The sequence below is a fragment of the Amblyomma mixtum genome, chromosome 1 (assembly GCF_055824585.1).
Source record: "Amblyomma mixtum isolate Tamu chromosome 1, ASM5582458v1, whole genome shotgun sequence".
In the NCBI taxonomy this organism is placed as follows: Eukaryota; Metazoa; Arthropoda; class Arachnida; order Ixodida; family Ixodidae; genus Amblyomma; species Amblyomma mixtum.
In genome coordinates, this window is record NC_143012.1 from 69,634,820 (window position 1) to 69,654,751 (window position 19,932).

General features: G+C 47.3%; 2 protein-coding genes and 2 pseudogenes across 2 annotated transcripts in view; 2 read left to right on the forward strand and 2 right to left on the reverse strand.

The window, feature by feature from the left end:
* Positions 1–19,932, reverse strand: part of LOC149366670 (flap endonuclease GEN homolog 1-like) — a 517,650-nt gene that overhangs the window by 238,391 nt on the left and 259,327 nt on the right. The gene's annotated exons all lie outside the window — the stretch shown is intronic.
* LOC149366681 (uncharacterized) lies at positions 572–9,838 on the forward strand (annotated as a pseudogene).
* On the forward strand, positions 13,079–14,194 carry LOC149366682 (iripin-8-like). Its single transcript, XM_089566398.1, has one exon. The coding sequence runs from the start codon at positions 13,079–13,081 to the stop codon at positions 14,192–14,194; it is 1,116 nt and encodes a 371-aa protein (XP_089422524.1).
* Positions 17,428–19,080, reverse strand: LOC149366683 (uncharacterized; annotated as a pseudogene).

Here is a 19,932-nt window from a genome sequence, read left to right on the forward strand (position 1 = left end):
AGATTTTAGCTAGGCTGGCAGCGTTGTGGTCGCCAAAGCTGAACGTGCATGTTCTCACTAATGGCGAAAGCCACAAGCCGGAAATGCAGAGGTTCGTGAACCTCGGTTCTCGAACCGAATGGTGGTGACCGGTGGTTGGTACTAGGAATTATTCTGGGGAGGGGATACTGTTCCCGGCGTATGCTGGTGATGTCGGCCATTTAGTGGCATCACTGTTGGGGACCAGGGGAGGGGGGTGAATACCCGCGTGCCACGCACCTGCGGCACGGCGAGCGCACCTAGCGATTCCCTAGGTTCTCCAGAGACAGGCCGAGGGAGGCGCGGTGACGCCACGTCTGGTTGAGAACAAGGGCAACACCGAAAAACGTCACGGAGAAGCGCATTCCATCGACCAATCAGCGTCTCCGGCCTACCTACCACCAAACGCTTCTGAACTGATATCAGGAGGTCGCGTTCGTCTTGCCACGCCAAGTCCGGAGGAACAGCGTTCGTCGTTCGTGCTTTGCACACCTGTCAAATTCCATTTTATCTCAACTTTTTGTCAGCTGTGACGCCGTCCGTTCATGTGAAAATGCCCGGTCGGAAGCATCAAAGTGGTGCGTCTAAACGAAAGGCGAAGTTAGAAAGAGAAGATCGTGAAAAGAGGCTGCCGAAGATGACAAAGTATCTTCTGAATGCAGCTTCTGCGGAGCATTATGACTGCTCTACCCAGAGTCCGTACCAATACCCCGATAGTACCGACAGTGCTTCTGTGAAGGATTTGCCAGCTCCATCACTACTTCCTGTCAACAAGCCAGATTTCACTCATCTTGGTTGTCTGGATCCTGGGAAAACGGTGCCAACCTCGTTCGTCCATATATCTGAGCAACCGAGGCTAACCGAGGTCTGTCCTGTTCCATGAGTTAGCAACGTCGTTGCTACTCGGCCCGGCCCCTGCCACGGAACTCCAGGTGTCCTTTCCGCCAGGCCCGATTTCTGCTTCTGCTGATCAACAGGCGCCAAACATCCCCGATGAGCCTCCTTCTACTGACGACCGCCAGCAAACAACACTGCAAGAACCGACTCACTTGTTTCCTACTAGTGCGGCTTCGAGTCACCGTGTTCCCACCCACAAAGTGTGCCTCGAGAGGACTGGTCAGACGGCTTCTCGCTGCGACAACAAAGAAGTACAGACCTCCCCGCAGCAGGAGGTAGGTTGTGAGGTTCTCCAAAGTGACCCTGCTAAGTGGCCGGACGTCATTACTGATAGCTTTCGGAGTGTATGCCTTGAGAAAGGACCAGTGTATTTTCAAAATCGCGCAGAAACTTTTCCGTCCTCCGAAACACAATACACAACTCAGAAGCGTTATATGTCACCTCATCTTTTCGTGCGAAAGGCTATAAATGGGGAAGCGTACTAGCGACACTGGTTGATGTATTCGGAGTCCAAAGGTTCCGTTTACTGCTTCATGTGCAAACTATTTTCAATTCGAAGCAACCAGAGTACTTTCACCACTCATGGCTTTTCTGATTGGAAAAAGCAGAAGAAAAGGTTTGCGCTCATGAAAATAGCGTCGAGCACCGGAACTGCGTGACAGCATGGCTCGCCCGGTCTAACTCGAGCAGCACAATTGACAAGGAGCTGGTTAAGCATCTTGTCACTGAGACCGCTTACTGAACAGAGGTGTTGAAGCGCGTAGTCGTTGTAGTTAAGCTTCTAGCTGAGTGCAGCCTAGCGTTTAGGGGAAGTGATGAAGTTTTTGGTTCACCGAGAAATGGCAACTACATGGGAGTACTTGAAGTCATTGCCAAGTTTGATCTCTTTCTAGAGGAGCACATCAAACGCTATGGGAACAAGGGAAAAGGTCACCCATCGTACCTTCAAAAACCATTTGTGACGAATTTATCGAGCATATGGCAAAGGCTGTCAAAGATCGTCTCGTTGACGAAGTGAAACGCGCAAAATACTTCTCTTTAATTGTTGATTCCACTCCAGACCTTACGCACGTTGATCAACTGCCAGTTGTTTTACGATACTACTTAAATGGGCAAGTGTACGAACGGTTTCTTGGATTTGTTCCAACTGAATCGCATACCGGCTTGCATCTTTTCGACACCGTGATGACCCTCTTGACAGCCAATGGCATCTCAATTGGTGATTGTAGGGGCCAAGCATACGACAACGCGAGTAATATGTAGGAAAGTACAAAGGACTGCAAGCTCAAATAAAACACCTGAACGAATTGGCAGTCTACGTCCCATGTGCTGGTCATTCACTAAATTTAGTTGGCGCGTGTAGTGTTGACAGTTGCCTTGAGGCTGTCAAATTTTTTGCTCTAACTCAGAGACTGTATGTGTTCTTTGCTGCCTCACCTAAGCGATGGAAACATCTTTTGAACAGCATGGGTGAAAGTGGTGACTGTGAGCAGCTTGTTTTGAAAAGTCTCTCTCAGACCAGGTGGTCAAGGCACGCTGAATCACGTAAGGCCATTTTGAAAAATTTCAAAGCAGTCTTGTGCTGCCTTGAAGCGATCTCAAAGAATGAAGAAGAAAACGGTGACACTCGGAACGAAGCGCACTCTCTCTTCAAGATGATGACAAAACTAGAGACTGCATTCATGGCAATTTCCTGGAGTGAAATCTTGGAGCGCTTTGACAAAACGAGCGTAGCAGTTCAGAAACCAGGATTAGACATTTCTACTGCTCTAGAACTGCTGAGCTCTCTAGAAGGCTTTGTTAATTCGTTGCGACCTCTCTTTGATACCTTCGAGGAGAGAGCACGCACGCTGAGTACAAATAAATGTTATCAGGATGAGGGCAAACGTATCATTTTGAGTAAGCACCCGGACAGCAAAAGCGATAGTGTGCTACGAGGTAGAGAAAAATTTATCGTGGAGACCTTCAATGTCGTGCTGGATAGCCTAGGCTCTGCTTTGCGCGTGCGAAAGACTGCCTACGCTGAGCTCTGCGAAAGGTTCGGATTCGTAAAATTGCTGACAGAGGTTGGGAGCGAGGCCTAGCTCTCTGGCACAGCAGGCTGAGAGGTTGGTGAAAACCTACGAAAATGATTTGGAACCAGCATTTCCCGCTGAAATCGTTCAGTTTGCGAACTTTCTGCACAACTCTGTGTGCAAAGACACGAGTTCCCTGGGAATAATGAAGTTGCCGCAAGAAAGAAAGCTTACTGATGTGTTTCCGAACCTTTCCATTGCTTTGAGGATATACTTAAGCATACCTATGACAAACTGTGAGACCGAGAGATCGTTTTCTAAGTTGTCGCTGATAAAAAGTCGCCTTCGTTCGAGCCTCCTTGACAATAAGTTGAACTCGCTTGCTATCATGTTCATTGAAAGTGACCTTCTCCGCGTTCTATCTTTCGAACAGACTATATCTGATTTCGCCTAAGCGAAGGCGCGAAAAATGCCATTTTAAAATGAACTGTTTGCGGAGTACATGAAAAGTTCCAACGACTTTGTTGCATGTATCATCTCCCACCCTCCATGTTAACAATGAAACTCTGAGCAGTGTAATTCAAAAGATGTAATCTTCGTTGTCCGTCTCTTGTTTGTTCTTGTGATATTCAGCCTTCTTGTAATGAGCTGTATTGTTGTTGTTTTTGATAGTGCCACATTTATTTGGTGTCATCTTTGCTTGTCTTTCCTTCAACGAAAGTATTTTAAAATATGCTTTGTAATTAGAGTTGGTAATTTTCATATGTATTCTAGTGAACTTTATGGTGTTTGTATTGCCTTAACTATTGTATATATCTGTTGTATATTTATTGTGTAACGTGTATAACGATTACTGCAGTCTGATACTTGAATTTTAATAAAGAAGGTTTGGGTACAATCAAGCGTCTCCTCACACGATTAGATTTAGTGATCCAAACAAATCCTAGCTTTTTCAGAAAACAGAATGCAGATTAAGTGAATTCGCTCAGTGAACAGATGTGCTGGTGTTTACAACAGCACGCGTCTCCTAAATTTTGTCGCACTCCTTATAGTAATAACACCGGGATTTTTTCTTTAGCTTTACCAAACTGAAAAACAAATCGGAATGTGCTAGCTTCTTTGAGGTCCCACAGTTTCACTTCGTGCTCCGGCGGCCACTAGGAAAGCGAAACACTCGTTTATGGGTTTCTGTTTAGATTTATGGGCTTTAATGTTTCAAATCAACTCCGGCTATACAGGACGCGGATAATTTCGACCACCTCGGGTTCTTTAAAGTGCACTGATGTCGCATATTACACGGGCCTCTAACATTCCGCCTCCAGCGAAATGCGACCGGCGTGGCCGGGACAATTTATTTTGTTCGTACTTTTTTCTAAGTATTGGTTTCGTAGAATGAAGGTGTGAATGAAAGGAAAGAAATAGGTGCCGTAGTGTAGAGCTCAGAAATAATTTCGACCACCTGGGGATCTTTAACGCGCTCTGACATCGCACAACACACGGGCAACTTTTTGCATTTTCCCTCCATCAAAACACGGTCGCCGCGTGGCTGGGTTTGAATCCGGGTACTCGGCTCAGCAGCCGAGCATCTAACCACTGAGCCGGGACTTTAATTCTCTTTTTCAAATTTTCCCCACGAGGGCAGTAGTAAAAGTTCATCGTGTGATCAAATTAATTTTAATAACTTTTAATACTACCCTCTCGGGCACTAATTAACGAGTGTCTCTATTTCCTAGTCGCTGCCAGAGCACCCATCTCAGCTTTAGGAAGCTAGCTCAGCCTGCTTTTCCTTGATGCGCTAGCATGAAAACAGCGCTGCGAAGGAAAACCCGTCTTTCAGCTTGTCTACGGCGTATCTGAAAGAAGAGAGGAGGCGGCGCGCTGCACTGCAGCCCCGCAAGTTGTCGGTCGGCCCACGTGGCTCTTCCGTGGCGTTCGGCGCTCGGCCACATACGCACACGTGTCGGGCGTTCTAAAAGTCGCCTGGTGTTTTTTGCGCTGTAAACCTAATGCTACTGCGTTACTTCTGCATGAATCCCATTGATCGCCTTCGCTCTTTTTACTTGTTGGAATTAAAATGTAGTCGTATAGCGGGGAGCAGGAAAGAGGGGGCAAGTAGAGGAAGAGGGGGCCTACATCCGCATTAGCCCAGGGCCCCCATTTTTCATAATCCGGTCCTCTGCTTGTCGTCTCCTTTTGCTGTACGAGCTCGTTTCGTTGGCCATGTTCGTAGATAACGGGATGTAACATTATAATCAGTAGTTCAAGGAAAATTCACGTTCACAACAGTAGACATATTAGTCAGCGTTCCTTCCCTGCCAGGCTTGACGAACATTGGCTTGACTATCTGGCGGATATTTCTGAGAACGGCGAAGTGGTCACCTCTAAGAAGTCTCGTCTACCGAGAACCGGATTCATGCTTTCGCTTTGTGCGATAGATAGGTGCAATGCACAGATGTAGAACTAAGGTCCCTAGATCGGTTTTAGTAGATGGGCTGCGGTGTCTTGCACCTGACACTTGGACTTCCGCGTCTCTTGCTGGACTCCAGTGATGACTTCCCAGTTCGGCGGCGAGGTGCTATTTCCCGGGTGTCCCAGCTAAATGTCAGGGTTGCCAGATTGGGCTATTAATAGCCAAATTGGCTACTTTTTGTCCGAGTTGGCGTCAGAAATTTTGTTTTGGCGATGTGGCTACTTTTGGGCTATATCTTTTTCGCGCGTGAAAAAAAAGTTATAGTTATAATGTGCTCTGTTACAATTATACAGTGACAGAAATAAAAGGCATGCTGGAATCGAAATTCAGGCTATAGCAAGTTAAAGAAATTGAGCGCGTCTGCTACAAAATGCAATTAGAATACGCTCTGTTCCAGAAAACTTGTGTGTCAGGCGGTCAAGGATCATGGCCCTTCGATTTCTTTTATAGTGGAGACTACGTGACAGTTGCCCCCAGGAAACACTTGATGGCCTATAGATTCCACTTAACCCGCGACCTAACGCCACCCGCGCGCGCGCGCCACCGAACATAGACTGTTGCCGTGTGTTGCGGGTGACGTTGGCGCCAGAATAGAGGGAAAACACTAAGAGAACGTGTCTCACTGTTTCGCTTCTGTTGCGTGGTTTCGTGATCCTGCACATGTTAACCGTTAACCATAGACGTGGCCTAGTGGTTTGGGCGTCCGCTTCGGCTGCGGTAGGTGGCTGGTTGGAAGCCCACCGCCAGGCATATTCTTTTCTTGTATTTTTTATTCTGGTTCTGCGGGCACATTCTGCTCAGGATATGCATCAGACAAGTAATGCTTGCGCATTAATAAGGTCTTTTTCTCTTTCTTCCTATTCCCGTGGTGGACACAGCGAGCGCGCCACTCGCAAGAGCCTGCGCTGTTTTCTGCAGCCTCAAGCGGCACACGTGCAGCCCTCGAGAACCATTGCGAGCTACGCGAGAGCGCCGTGTCTGTTGCATAATCCGCGTGCACTCACACGGAGCCATGGCGCCATCCTTCGGCGCGGCGCGGAACCCACTGTAACTAATGAAGGCGGCGGAAGTTAGGGGCATGACATGGCATTAGATCCGTCGCTACGAGAACCTTCACAATGGCCAAGTGGGCGATGTAGATCCGGAACTACAAGAAGGAATGGAAAAGGAGTCGGAATTCAAGGCTAATATGTTTTTATCATTATTGCGAACGTGTCTTAGACTGAACATAAAATCGACATAGATTATCGTCTAATGGCATATATCCTTGATTTATTCTGAGCTCATGCATATCGTCGAATGTAGTTTCAAGAAGGCGCATGCTAGACGCTTTGACGTGACGCTCTCCGTGAGAACCTTTCTCTTAATGCATAAAATTGAAATGTGAGGCTGCGTAAGTATACAGCAAGGCATTTTCACTGTCGATGTCCCTAATGTGCGCGCGAACATTTAAAAGGTGAAATATTCCTAAACTAGAGCTGCGATTCCGTTATATAGCGCCGCCGTTCTTTTCCGCGTGCAGACGCTGTCGTCATCCGCCTCAGGTGATATGGCCTACGGCCGCGCCTGCAAAGTGGAACTGCGGCCATATCTTCAGGACCTGGTTGGCGCTCCTGGTTAGCCGTACGGGTTAGCGCACTTCACGGCGGCGAAACGTAACTATGGTAGCCACCATAACGTAACAACGGAAAGAACATGCCGTGCGCACCACCTCAGACATGTGCGGGAAAGAAATCTAATATGTAAATATTCTTGCCGAAAATTATTTCAGTCAGCTTAAGAAATGTCATCACAAACACAAATATTTTTGGCTACTTTTGGGCTACGCAAAAATTTCGCTTTTGGCTACGTTTGGGCTACTATGGAGGCCAATTTGGCTATCTGAGGTCGGAGCGATCTGGCAACCCTGCTAAATGTAACCAACCTTTTAAAAAAGACGAAGTGTCCTAGTCCTGGGAAACCAACTAAAGGTTGTTCAGAGTCGCATGGCCTAGTCTCGAGTAGTTTTTTCATTCATCAAAGTAAATTAGTTAAGCTTAATTAGCTAACTTTTTAATTATAGACTTAAGGAAAAAAGTGTCAATGGAAATGTTTTAGATCGCCTCGAAAAACCGCCAGTAGTGCTGTTTCCATCACGGTACGATTAGCGTAGCTTCATTTATCGGCCTTAAAAGAAAGTTAACACGTGACCAGTTGCTCGCTCGCATCTCTGCCCCAATGTGCACCCAAAGTCTCATCGAGGTGAGGACTTCAGGAAAACAGAATTTTATTCTCTAAGGTGCATATTGGGACGTTGAAGTGGCACGGTTGTCATGTGGAAGCTTTTTTTTATTGTCTGAATTACGGTTAACGGCAGGTAAAAAAACTATTTTACGCAAATAGTACGTTGCTGCAAATGTTTCAGTCAGCTGATTTTCAAAACGATCTGCAACTTTTCCATTGACACTTTGTTCATCAAGTCAATAATTAAAGTTAGCTTATTATGATTAACTAATTACTTAACTTTGAAAACGAAAAAAAATGTTCCAGGCTAGGTCACGCGACTCTAAGAACCCTCAGTTGGTTTCAGACGGCTAGGGCATCCCGTGTTTTTTAAAAGCTTGGCTACATTTAGCTGGAACACCTGGTATATATTCATTTATAACCACCATGGCTTTACGTGCCGAAAGGTGCGTAGATGTTCAACACACGCATGCCGTTGTTCAAAAACGTGGAAATGAAGCGACCTTCAATATCTCGGTCATGGCGCAGCACCTTCACTCCGTTGTCGCGAAGGAAAACAAGAGCGACCCCTCCCCCCCCCCCCCCCTCCCCCCCCGATCCCCTTGTCCCAAAGCTCCAGTACGATTTCGTACCGAATGACGTGTCGAAGTTCCCCTTCGAATGACGTGTCGACTTCCCCTTGCTTAGCTGCCCTCGTTAGGGCGCGGCAGTTCAGCGTGCCTTGGTTAACTTTGGTTAATTGCTGTGGAGACGAAGGAGACGCTCTAGGATTCAGTTTTAGCGCAACTAAATCAGGTGTGATGATTTTTAACGATACAACTGATAAGGTGCTTACAATACAAGGCCACGAAATACCCAAAGTGGCCGAATACAAATACCTCGGGATATGGCTAAACGAAGGGCAGATATACACGGAAAAACATGAACAGGCTCTTAGGGCAAAAGGACGAAGAGACGCCGGGATAATGAAACATAGGGCATTATGGGGGTACAACAAATATGAAGTACTAAGAGGTATTTGGAAAGGAATAATGGTGCCGGGACTTACTTTCGGCAATGCGGTTCTGTGCTTAAAGGCACAAGTTCAGTCGAGATTAGACGTAAATCAGAGAGCTGTTGGAAGATTAGCACTAGGTGCCCACGGCAAAACCACAAACGAGGCAGTACAAGGGGATATGGGCTGGGCATCGTTCGAGGCGCGGGAAGCTAAGAGTAAAATACTATATGAAGAACGCCTGAGGAAATTGGACGATAACAGATGGGCAGCTAAGGTATTTAAATATTTATACAGAAAGAACGTTGACTCACAGTGGCGGAAAAGAACTAGAAAACTAACCAGTAAGTATGCCGGTCATGAGGACGGAGAAAGAAAGAGCATTAAACGACAGGTCAAAAACGCGGAAGTTAAAAATTGGATGAATTCAATGGAAAAGAAACATAGTGTAGAGCTATATCGATACTGGAAAAGGCAGATCAGGAAAGAATTTTTCTATGATAACTCAAGAGGCAGTGCCCTACTTTTTGAAGCTAGATCAGGGTGTCTTAGAACGCGCAGCTACAAAAAGAAATTTAACGAAGAAGATGACACATGTGCAGTGTGTGGTAGATCTGTGGAAACAATTGAACACCTCATAATCAAATGTGATGGTATCCATCCGGATGTCGATGCAGGCACAGTCACTCTTTCTGAGGCCCTAGGGTTTAAAGATAACAATGGTCATGTAAATAAATCTGCAGTGGAAGTCAGCAAAAAGCGATTGGAGGATTGGTGGCTGAAAAGCAGAGATGTGGCATAAGGTTAGAATAGTAGGAAACCGTAGGCAAAGGTGATGGAGAATCTTAATGAGAATTGCTAACACAGTAAACAAAAAAATAATAAATAAAGAAAAGCTGAGCATGGTGGCAATTGCCACCACCCCGTTTCAAAGGGGGCGCTCCTATCCATCCATCCATCCTAGTACAAGAAAAAAAGTCGTGGTGGTGGTGGTGGGGGGGGGATCGGGAGGGGGGTCGGTTATTCAGACTACGGAAGGGTTCTCCTCCAAGTCCACCACAGGCGAGGTGAGAGGGTAGTCTGGAGATGAGTCATAACTATTGTCTGAAACAAACTCAGTCACATGCCTTGCCCCCACAGAACTCCCAGAGGGATGGCATGCCTTTCTCCTCGTCGCTGTCAGACTCGTTTTCGCTGGAACTAGCTAGGCGTGGAGGGTGATTAAGACAGGCGCGCTTTGTTAGGGCCCTCCTTCTGAAGAACTTGAGCTTGCTTCTGGGAAGTTGTTCTTTGTCTGTTTCTTGGTCTTCTTCCTGGGGCTTCGCTTCCTCTTCGGGTGGGTTCACTTGGTGTATGTTTCTTTGTCCTCGTTGGCCTGGTCCCAGGTGGCCGGAACCACGTCCACTTCCCTCCCGTGAAATCCTGAACACCACCTGAACGGCGACCACATGAACGGCGCGTGCCGTTCACGTGGTCGCCTTCTCTTTTTGCTCGACACGACGCATCAAACTAAAAATAAACCGTTTGGTACAAGGAAGTTTAGTAAATTAAATTCCACTTTGTGCAACTAATGTGGTGTTGGTTCTTAAGCATAAATTAAAAATTATACTGTAAATCATGTTGCTAGTGTCTTCACGCAGACTGTGTTTCGGAAAATTCGGTGTTATTTAATCATTTTTGTCTTTGTTCTGTGATGGCCATAATTAAACTTATCATGCATCTCTTTGCGGGCTTGGCCCTTCGTGAGGCCATCGTGCACGAGCAGGACGAGTAATTTGTTTGAATGCAGCCCAACAGTCCCCTCGCAAGTGGAGTGCAACGATTACTTCAGATATGACTGATCAGTTCACTGGAGGACAGCTCTGTTGAGCACTTTATGGATGCCTCAGCCGTGCCACAGCAGCTTGCCGAGCTGCGTTGTCCAACCTGATTGGCACGCACCAAGCTTGAAAATAAATTATTTTCCCACAGCCTCTTCCACCATGCTCTTGGGCCCCCTTTCTTTACTCCCCAGGGTGGCCAGTGGTAGCGCAAGCCATCCTGCGTGCGCTAGAAGCGTAGTTCTTGTAACTAAAGCAATAAACGGGTCTTTTTTCTGGGAATTCTTTGGCACCCTACTTTATGAATATTTGTTAGGTACAATGGGTATTATAACTAAAAGGTAGGATATACAGCGCGTCAGGAGAGGAAACCAATCCGGTAAAAAGTACAATTTTTTGTAAATGTCCGTTACCTGCAGCAACATTTGGCTAAAATGAATTCAGGGCGAAACGACAGGTTCAACGTTGCGGTCTTCGAGGCGCGTTTCCCAAAGGCTATGAAGCCGATGAATCTCAACCCCTCACCACTTAGGAACGCCGCAATGCTACCATTCGAAGGCAACGCGCGGAAGAATCGCTAGAAGGACGCGCATACCATTGCTTGCGCAATTTACCCGGTTTAACCAGAGCTAAACCATGGGCAATTTTTTTTTTGCATTCCTTCCACGAAAACCACACACTGCGGCCAGGATTCGATCCCACGACCTTGTGATCAGCAGACGAATGCCATAACTACGTAGTCAGCAACCGCGGCTGGTCGGTCAGCTAGAACCACAAGCGGTAGACGGCATAGGATACTAATTTACAGAATGTAAGTGAATGCATTCCGGGGATTAGTGGGGCAGATGGATGGATCACACACACGTGACTGTGGGCAAATTAGAAAGCTGTCACCTCCCCACCAGCCTGTCCTTCATGTCAAAGCTAGGGATAAGCAGAATTCGAAATGTGTACTTGACGCATGAGCCGTAGCCAAGCTCGAAAATGCACAGTATAATCTGCAAATCATTATCTGTATTACTTCGCTGGAATAAAATAGCTCAACGTTCAGTGATTGCTCCCTGAAGATAATCTTGAATCTTTTTAAATAATATTTTCGGAGATAATCTTGCACTCAAGCCGGATAGAAATGTTCTGTCTCTTCGCCAAATGGGAGGCGATGACCAAAGCGGCAAAATAGGGCGTCGCGCTCTCCATGCCCAATTTTCATGACACCACGGTTAATCCTAGATTAAGCTGTGGTTAACCTTGGCCCCCCTACCTCGATTTCACACTAGCAGATCCAACGGAATCTGTCTAGGGAGGGAATCGGTACACCCCATAGGCCGGGAGGGGGCCCCTTTGAGGGGCATTTAACGCTTCGTTCTTGAGTGAGACGTCACGTGAAAACTATTTGTGGACTGTGCAAAAATTTCTTGTTCAATATCCGCCAATATGGCCTGAAATTCCCAAAATAATTCGATGCACCTGGTGCAGGCGCAATCTGAAAAAAATTCCAAACAAAGTTGCCTCGGTAAACCGGGTGAGGAGTGTATACCGCGAATTGTATTAGTAATATTTTTTTTACGCACAACCACGTATTTCTTCGCCTAGCATTTTATAAACAGGGATCCACAACAAAGAGAAGCCGATAAGATGGCACTTTTGTCGACAAAAAATATGTCCGCCAGCCGACGTTTCGACCAGAGGCGCCCTGTCTTCATCCGTTTGCCGAAACGTTGGCTGGAAGGCTAAGCCTACCCCCTTCGACCCTTGTTCGTTTTTCTTTCTATAAATAGAAACAATTACTCCTCTCTGTAGTTACATTTTCGTGCAATGCCTGTAAAGGCCTGGGCGTTCGTAAATCAATATACATAGCTCCTCTCCGCCGAACTGGGTCAAGTCATCACTGGAGACCAGCAAGAGACGAGGTAGTCCAAGTGTCAGGTGCAAGACACCGCAGCCCATCTATTAAAGCCGATCTAGGGACCTTAGTTCTACATCTGTGTATTGCACCTATCTATCGGACAAAGCGAAAGCATGAATCCGGTTCTCGGTAGACGAGACTTCTTAGAGGTGACCACTTCGCCGTTCCCAGAAATATCCGCCAGATAGTCAAGCCAACGTTCGTCAAGCCTGGCAGGAAAGGAACGCTGACTAATATGCCTACCCAGAGTAACATCTGCTGACATCTGTCCATCTGCCTCAAAGACAGTCTCCTTTGTGCCCTTGGTGAGGTCACCAAATAATCTATGGCAGCGTCTCTCGAGAGTTGGCAGCAGAGCACTCTTTCCCACACTGGAATTTCCGGAAAGAAGGCTCAACCAGGTCTTTCCGCGGCTTTGTGCGCGACCCAGTCGGGAGGGGGCGATCCATTGTCCGGACTGGAGGGTACCGCGCCCTTCTTGCTGTTCCTGCTATGATGAATCATGCGCGTGGCTTGACGCTCGTGCTTCAAAGCTAAGCCAATCAGAACAGCGTTTTTTCACGAGAGAGAAAATTCTTCAGGCGCCATTCGCTGTGCCTGGCCGGGGTAAAAATCGAAACTCCCATTGGCCACCGCAGAGGAAGGGGGAAAAAGCAAAAAAAAAAAACACCACTGCCAGTCGGTATAAAAAGAGGCGCCTTACATGCGACCTCCAGACCTCGGAAAACATCCACCATGTTGTTTGACGGTGCGCCGCTCGTGAAAGCTCACAACCACTTCGCTGTGAACCTCCTCAAGCGCTTGGCGACGGAGGATCCTTCTTCCAACGTGTTCTTCTCGCCGACTTACATCGCCGCCGTTTTCGCCATGGCCTACGCCGGCGCCGCGGAGAGCTCGGAAGACCAGCTGTCATCGGTGCTGGGTCACACCGAGGTCGGCCTCACGGACAAGTCCTGGGTCCTCCAGGCGTACAGGCTCTTCCTCGAGCGCACGTACTCGAACGTGACGCTGGAAGTGGACAACATAGTCCTGGTGCAGGACAGCTTCGATATCTCCGAAAGCTACAGGCAGCAGCTGCAAGATGTGTTTGACGCAGAGCTCATGTCCGTGGACTTCGCCAGCTTCGGAGTCGACCCCGCGGAGGTCAACGCTTTGGAGCGAGAAAACATCGACAGCATCCTGCCCGAAGATGAGCCGCTGGGCATGGTTCTCTTCCTGTCCAACACCGTCCACTTCAAGGCTACCTGGCTGACCATGTTCGACCCGTGGGACTCAGGGAACAAGTCCTTTTTCAACCTGGGTACCACCGAGGTCAGTAAGCCGATGATGCAACTCACCAGCTACTTCCCCTACACTCGTCTCGACGAGCTCGGCGCGGCCGCCGTGGAGATCCCGTGCTCGGGAAACAGGTTCGCCATGGTGGTGCTGCTTCCGGACTCCGCGGTGGAGCTCGCAGAGCTCAGGGACGACCTGTCCCTTGCGGTTCTCGAAGACCTCGGCAGGAGTCTCTACCCCTGTCTGGTAGCGCTCAGCCTGCCCAAGTTCAACGTGAGCGTCAGCTACGACCTGGTGCCCACCATGCGAGCCCTGGGACTCAACGTCGTCTTCGGAGAGTGGGCCGACTTCAGCGGAATCAGCGCGACCACGCCGACCTACATCTCGGCCGCCTTCCACAAGGCGTCTTTTGAGGTCGATGAAGAAGGAACCGTCGAGCCCGCAGTGACCCCCAGTTCGGCGGATGGACCTCCACCGGATATCACCCCGTTCACCGTGGATCGCCCGTTCATCTACTACATCAGGGATCGAAAAAACAACCGCATTTTTTTCATGGGTGAGATCCACAGTCTTTGAGATGGGAGTCATCGTCCTCTGCACGAGAAGAATTTCAACTGAAGGAGCGGTTCCACGGCAGGCAAGCGTCTGAAAAGTCGGGTTGAAATAAACTACTCATACTTTCACTGCATTTCTGAGACTCCGTTTTTATTCCCGGTCTGAACTTCCTCATTCTTATTAGTGGCTTAGAGGAGTATGCCAACGGCCCTTGACATGGGCGTCCGGAAGGGGGGGGGGGGGGGGGGGGGGGGGCAAGTGGGGCGACTGCCCCCCCCCTCCTGGAATTGCGGTTATTTATGCACTAGTAGAAAACAACTACACAGCTTGATTAGCACGCTTAGGTCATATTAAGTTATCGAATTTTGCTTATCGAGTTCAATTCTTTGTTAATAAATTCTGTTTGTTCTCCAAGCCTAGCCCTAATTTTTGTTTCATGTGCGCAATTTATACTACAAATAGTTCCTTTTTGGTGCTAACCTACCGCCTCCCCTATACCCGGCCATCGGGTGCACCCCCCTGGAAAAAGTCCTGCGGGCGCCCTTGAGCCTATTCGTAAGGCCCATTAATATCCTCACACAAAGGCCTTACTTCTTAGATTGAATGTCCCGCAAAAACGTAGCATCTAGTGAGAAGCACAGATGGTTTAAGGGAAGTAAGGAACAATGGGGATTTAACATAAGGGGTCACTGAATTGTGTAACAAAGGAGAAAGCGGATCATTTTGATGTACCTGACCGCTTCCTCTGAACATCCCCCGTCTGGTGCTGTGACAAACTTAATGGCTGTCATCTGTAATGCTTACATCTATTCTCAAAACCAGACCAATAAAAAGTATAGGCTTCCCAAGAACTCATTCTTTGGTAATTTTTCACTTAATTGGGACCTTTCCTTGTAAGTGAGCTAGTATATATATGCGCGCGCAGGGTGTCATGACATTCGAAACACCTGTAGACTGCGACCGTGCGGCACCTGAGCTGGGGCAGCGGAAACCAAAGGATACCAGGCGGGCTGTAGTAATGAAATGAAAGAAGTGAAGGGACAGTTAGAAAGAATGGGGAGAGATAAACTACAAAGATCTTGTTACATATTGGCATATTAATGCGCTAACCGCATGAGGCGATAATTCGCGGCGACACGCCGTGCGATGAAATGAGGGCCGCCGAACCACTGTCGCTCACTGTCGCTCATTGCGTCGCCCGGTTTCTGGGTTTGCAGAAAATATCGCCCATCGCCGGAAGTGCCGCGCGAGACTAGCCAATGACGGTAGGTCTTGCGGGTGCGCAACTTCCGAGCCGTTTTTTTTTTTTTTTTCACCGGAGACGCAGCCGACGTAGCCCTCACCACGGCCGGTGCTCCTCCCGTGACGTCACGAAAAGAGGCCCACAGTCGCCGCCACTTACGGCGGAGCTTAAGGAATCGCGACCGGAATCAACTAGCAGCAATAAGCTTACATTTATCAGTCCACATTTTTTTCTTTAGTTAAAATACTGGAATGAATAGCAGACAATTTACGCGGAATTTATTTTGAGGCACTAGCCGCAAACCATCTGTGCAAAGATGGTTTAAGCACTGATGTCAGCACCTCTATCGCATTGCGCCTTCTCGACTTTCTCAGTAGATGTTTTTCTTCATGCATTACTTGAAATAAATTTGCCAATAGTTTAAAACTTTTCCTTTTTTCACCTGGTTTTATGAAGCATAGCGATAATGAAGAATCAAAAACTCTCGAATAGCTTTCACAACTGCGTATGTGTATTTTTATTGGAGATACATGTATTTGTTCTAGGGTCATTTTTACATGAATACGATCGCTTTCGATACAGTACATACATTGCCACAGTTTAAGTATTTACAACATAACAAGTGGGTTTAGAAGTTGACATATAAAACACTCATGTTGCTATTTACAACGGAACCGCTGCCTTATTCCGCAGAGTCTCAGCTTTTCTCTTTTTCACCTTGGCGTTGGCATCCAATATTTTGTCGTTCATCTTGCAGCAGTAGTTCTTGAGCAAAATGTTCGTGCTACACCACAAGAGGTGTTTTAGAACAACTTCGCACTTGTGGCCATCCTCGCAGGTGTCAAACTCTGAGGGATCGTCACCGGCGAGCAGTTCAAGCGTGAGGTCCGTGACTAAATGAAAAAGTCCTTGTTTGTTGATAGTTGCTTAACAACTACGTAGTTGTGTGCGACAGCGTTGACGGCAAATGTTGCTTGGTAAACAAGCCCGCCCCTGTCAAGTTGCTTCACAAGGTCGTATCGTCCATCCGTGTCGGATATTGATGTCGTCCTTTTTTCCGTGAGCGCATCCCTGCATTTTGTACACTTGAGCTTTTTAAGTGTTGCGCACACTGCATAGCCTGCCACATATACCAGCACCGGGACGATGTCTTTTAGTTCCGACAGTGCATCTTCGGTCACCACTACATTTAGGCTAGGTCGTGGATAGTCTGGTCGCAAGTGAAGCTCATCCCATCGCTCATCCTTACTGATGGCTGGCAAAGTGCTTTGTAGCTGTAGCTTCTTTTCACATTCATACACTTGCCTCATCGACACATGATACTGGGATCCAGCTAGCATCCTGTACTTTCCGAAGCGCTCCTCCAGACTGTCGGTTTGGATCTTTCCTAGAAGGACATATGATAGCTTGAGCTCTTCGAAGCAGTACTTCGTAAACTCCACAAAAGCATATGTTGTGTGGTCGATAGCGGCATGGGTCTCTCTTGTTAGCGTACCGCTGTCCAAACTTTTGCCTTTCCACTCCTCCAACCAGGTCAAGAGATTGTGAAGGAAATTAATCTTGATGTCATTTTCCTAATTAAACACTAGTTCTTGCAACTTGTCTCTAAGCCTTTTTCCCTTCCAAGGCGTCCTCACGTTCACAATCTTCCACCATTTCACTACCAACTCAATGAAAGTGGCAGTCCCTTCGAAAAATAAGAGGTTGTGCTTCATCCCAAGGGCTCGCAGGGCCTGAGGAAGGTATTCATTGAAAATTTGCAAAGCCAACTTTACATTTTGTCGTTCGATGTTCGATGGATTGAGAGCTTTTCTTGACAGTCTGTAGCCATAGCTTAACAGCCTCTCGCACTCCAAGTTGTATAGATTCCTGACGGTAGCAAATGACGCAGAGAGCATTCGCTGTCCTCCAGTGTGGTCTTTTTCGAACTCGGGAAAGTAGAAACAATGTTGGTCGTTTTTCTGGTTAAGCCAATTATTGCGTATACACTTTAGTATGTGTACCGGGTCTATTACAAAAAAAGAGGCCTTGCAGGGTCCGATGGATGCGAATAAACAATTTGTTTAGAAGGAGGTGACGAGAAGTGAGACATAGCCTTTGTGTTGATGGCATTGTTGTCACTTACAACACACACTACCCTGTAGCCAATTTCTTCCAGGCCACATATTACTTTCCGCAGCAACTGGTGCAGATACTCTGATTCAGCTTTTTGGACAGGGACGATGTGAGCGGCTTCCTCAAATTGGCACAAGAGGCTCTGCACCATAAAGACAAGTGCGTTGGTTGCTGCACCCGAGCTGTTCAGAGCAGCACCTGTAATATTGCCTCCTTTATAATCGAAATAAGGCTTGATGTGAATTTCGTCCGCCATCAGTGTCACAAAACGTTGGCGAACATTCAAGTCGGTGATTCTTCCGGCCATGTAGCGGAGGAACGATTCACTCTGATGTTCGACTTGAGGATTCATGCCATACGGTGAGCATATTGATCGAATGGTCACTGGGTGCGGCAGAGTCATGATTCCAGATCCGCGGATATATTGGTATGCGTGAGGCGATACTGTGAAAAGTAGGCAGCAAAATATCATGAAGTCGGCTTAGTAGCGTCTCCGAACTCCTTTCATTGAGAGTAGCTTCAATTGCTCGCTAAGAAATTGTATGATGTTGGTGCTCTCATCTGTGGGCGAAAAAGATAACTTTTCCAGCAGGAGAAGAATCTGCTTGCAGATGTCGTCGTTTAGCAGATTCAGGACTTTGACTGAGGTCGCCACTGCTTTTTTCAATGACCTCAAGTAGCTCCACCATTGCTTTCTTGCTGTTTGCTACTGTTGGGATGGAGAAATTGGTGCCTAGTTTTGTTATTTTCATTTTTACGAAGTGAACTGTCACGCTAAGGTCGGCTTTTACTGCAACTGAATATTTGATGCATGGAGCTTCGTCTCCAGTGATGAGCACTAAAATATGGCGTTCACTCCCTTCAATAGCATGCCAGAATGCAGACTTTTTGCTTCCTATATATTCCGTCCAGTCTTTTAGGTTTAGAATCCTATCTGCTTCTTGCTCTTCGCGGAACACTTCAGCTGACTCTTCAAGCGCTTTCCTCAAAGCAGCAGCCTCAAGACGCATGCGCTTCGAGTCTGGGTCATCCCTTGAGGTGCTTGGCTTAGAAGTGTAAGACGGGCATCCCGGAAACTTTGAAGGGATTGCACCTGGGCGAAGGCGCAGATGCGAAAGGGGTGAAGTGGTGGTGCGCCCTGTAACCTCGTCGATGTGGGAGGCCTCTCGCACGATGTCAGCCTCAATAAAGTGAAGCTCGTAAACCTAGAAGGAAGTTAAATTTTTGTTTAAATAGCAGTTGTAGCTTGGCAACAGTTTTCTTGAAAGTCTGCATTCGCTACCCACAGTGCTAACCAGCTGCTAGTTTAAATACACTTTTTTTTACAATGCATGAGCATAAGCTTATCGTAGTTTGCAAAAGTAACTATTCTATAAGGAAGTTTCGAATATCTTACCCTGGACTGCGGTGATACAACTATGTTCTCTCGTGGTATTGCCCTAATCCAGGCGTTCTGTTCTTCTTCATGCCGGGGAAACTTGAAAACGTGGTTTTTGGGACCCGATTTGTAGTTAGTCCGGCAATTGGGCACGCAGCACTTGTTAGGCATATCCTGGCAGAAGCGTAATCCACATTCGGTTATCCAGCGATGGCACTAGAAGATCGTCTTGGACACAACCGCACGCGCAGCACGAGGTTAGGCACAGTCAACGTCTAAAAAAAAATGTGCGTTCGGAAGCATGTCGCGACATGCCATGACTTTCCCCCAGGCAAACTTGCCCCCAGCCATGCCCCCAGAACTTGCCCCCAGACTTTCCCCCAGCCATGACTTTCCCCCTCAAAATATACCACCAGTTCCCAATTCAAATTTTCCCCAAATGCCCCCCATTCACATTGCATTGTGAAAATAATTGATGGGCTTAAAACGTCGAAAGCACCAGGCCCTGACGGAATTCCTGCAAAATTTCTTAAGAGCGCTAAGGAAAGTTCTAGCCTATTCCTTCAAGTCATTTTCGAGCAGTCATTGTCTACGGGTTTGCTTCCGAAAGATTGGAAAATAAGCAAAGTTGTGCCGGTGTTTAAAGCAGGTAACAGATCAGATCCCTCCAATTATCGCCCAATCTCTCTTACATGCATTGCCTGTAAGCTTCTAGAGCACGTCATATATTCACATGTCGCATCACACCTCGATCAGAACAATTTCTTTTTTACTAAGCAGCATGGTTTTCGTTCCGGTTTTTCGTGTGAAACTCAGCTATTTGAATTTACCACTGACCTCCACTTAAATATGGACTCTTCATTCCAAACTGACATTATCTTTTTAGATTTTTCTAAAGCCTTCGATCGCGTGCCCCATCTTCGCCTCATGTCTAAACTCTCCGGACTGTCCATTGATCCTCTCGTTTTATCATGGATACATTGCTTTTTAACAGGTCGCTCCCAATACACAGTAATCGACAAT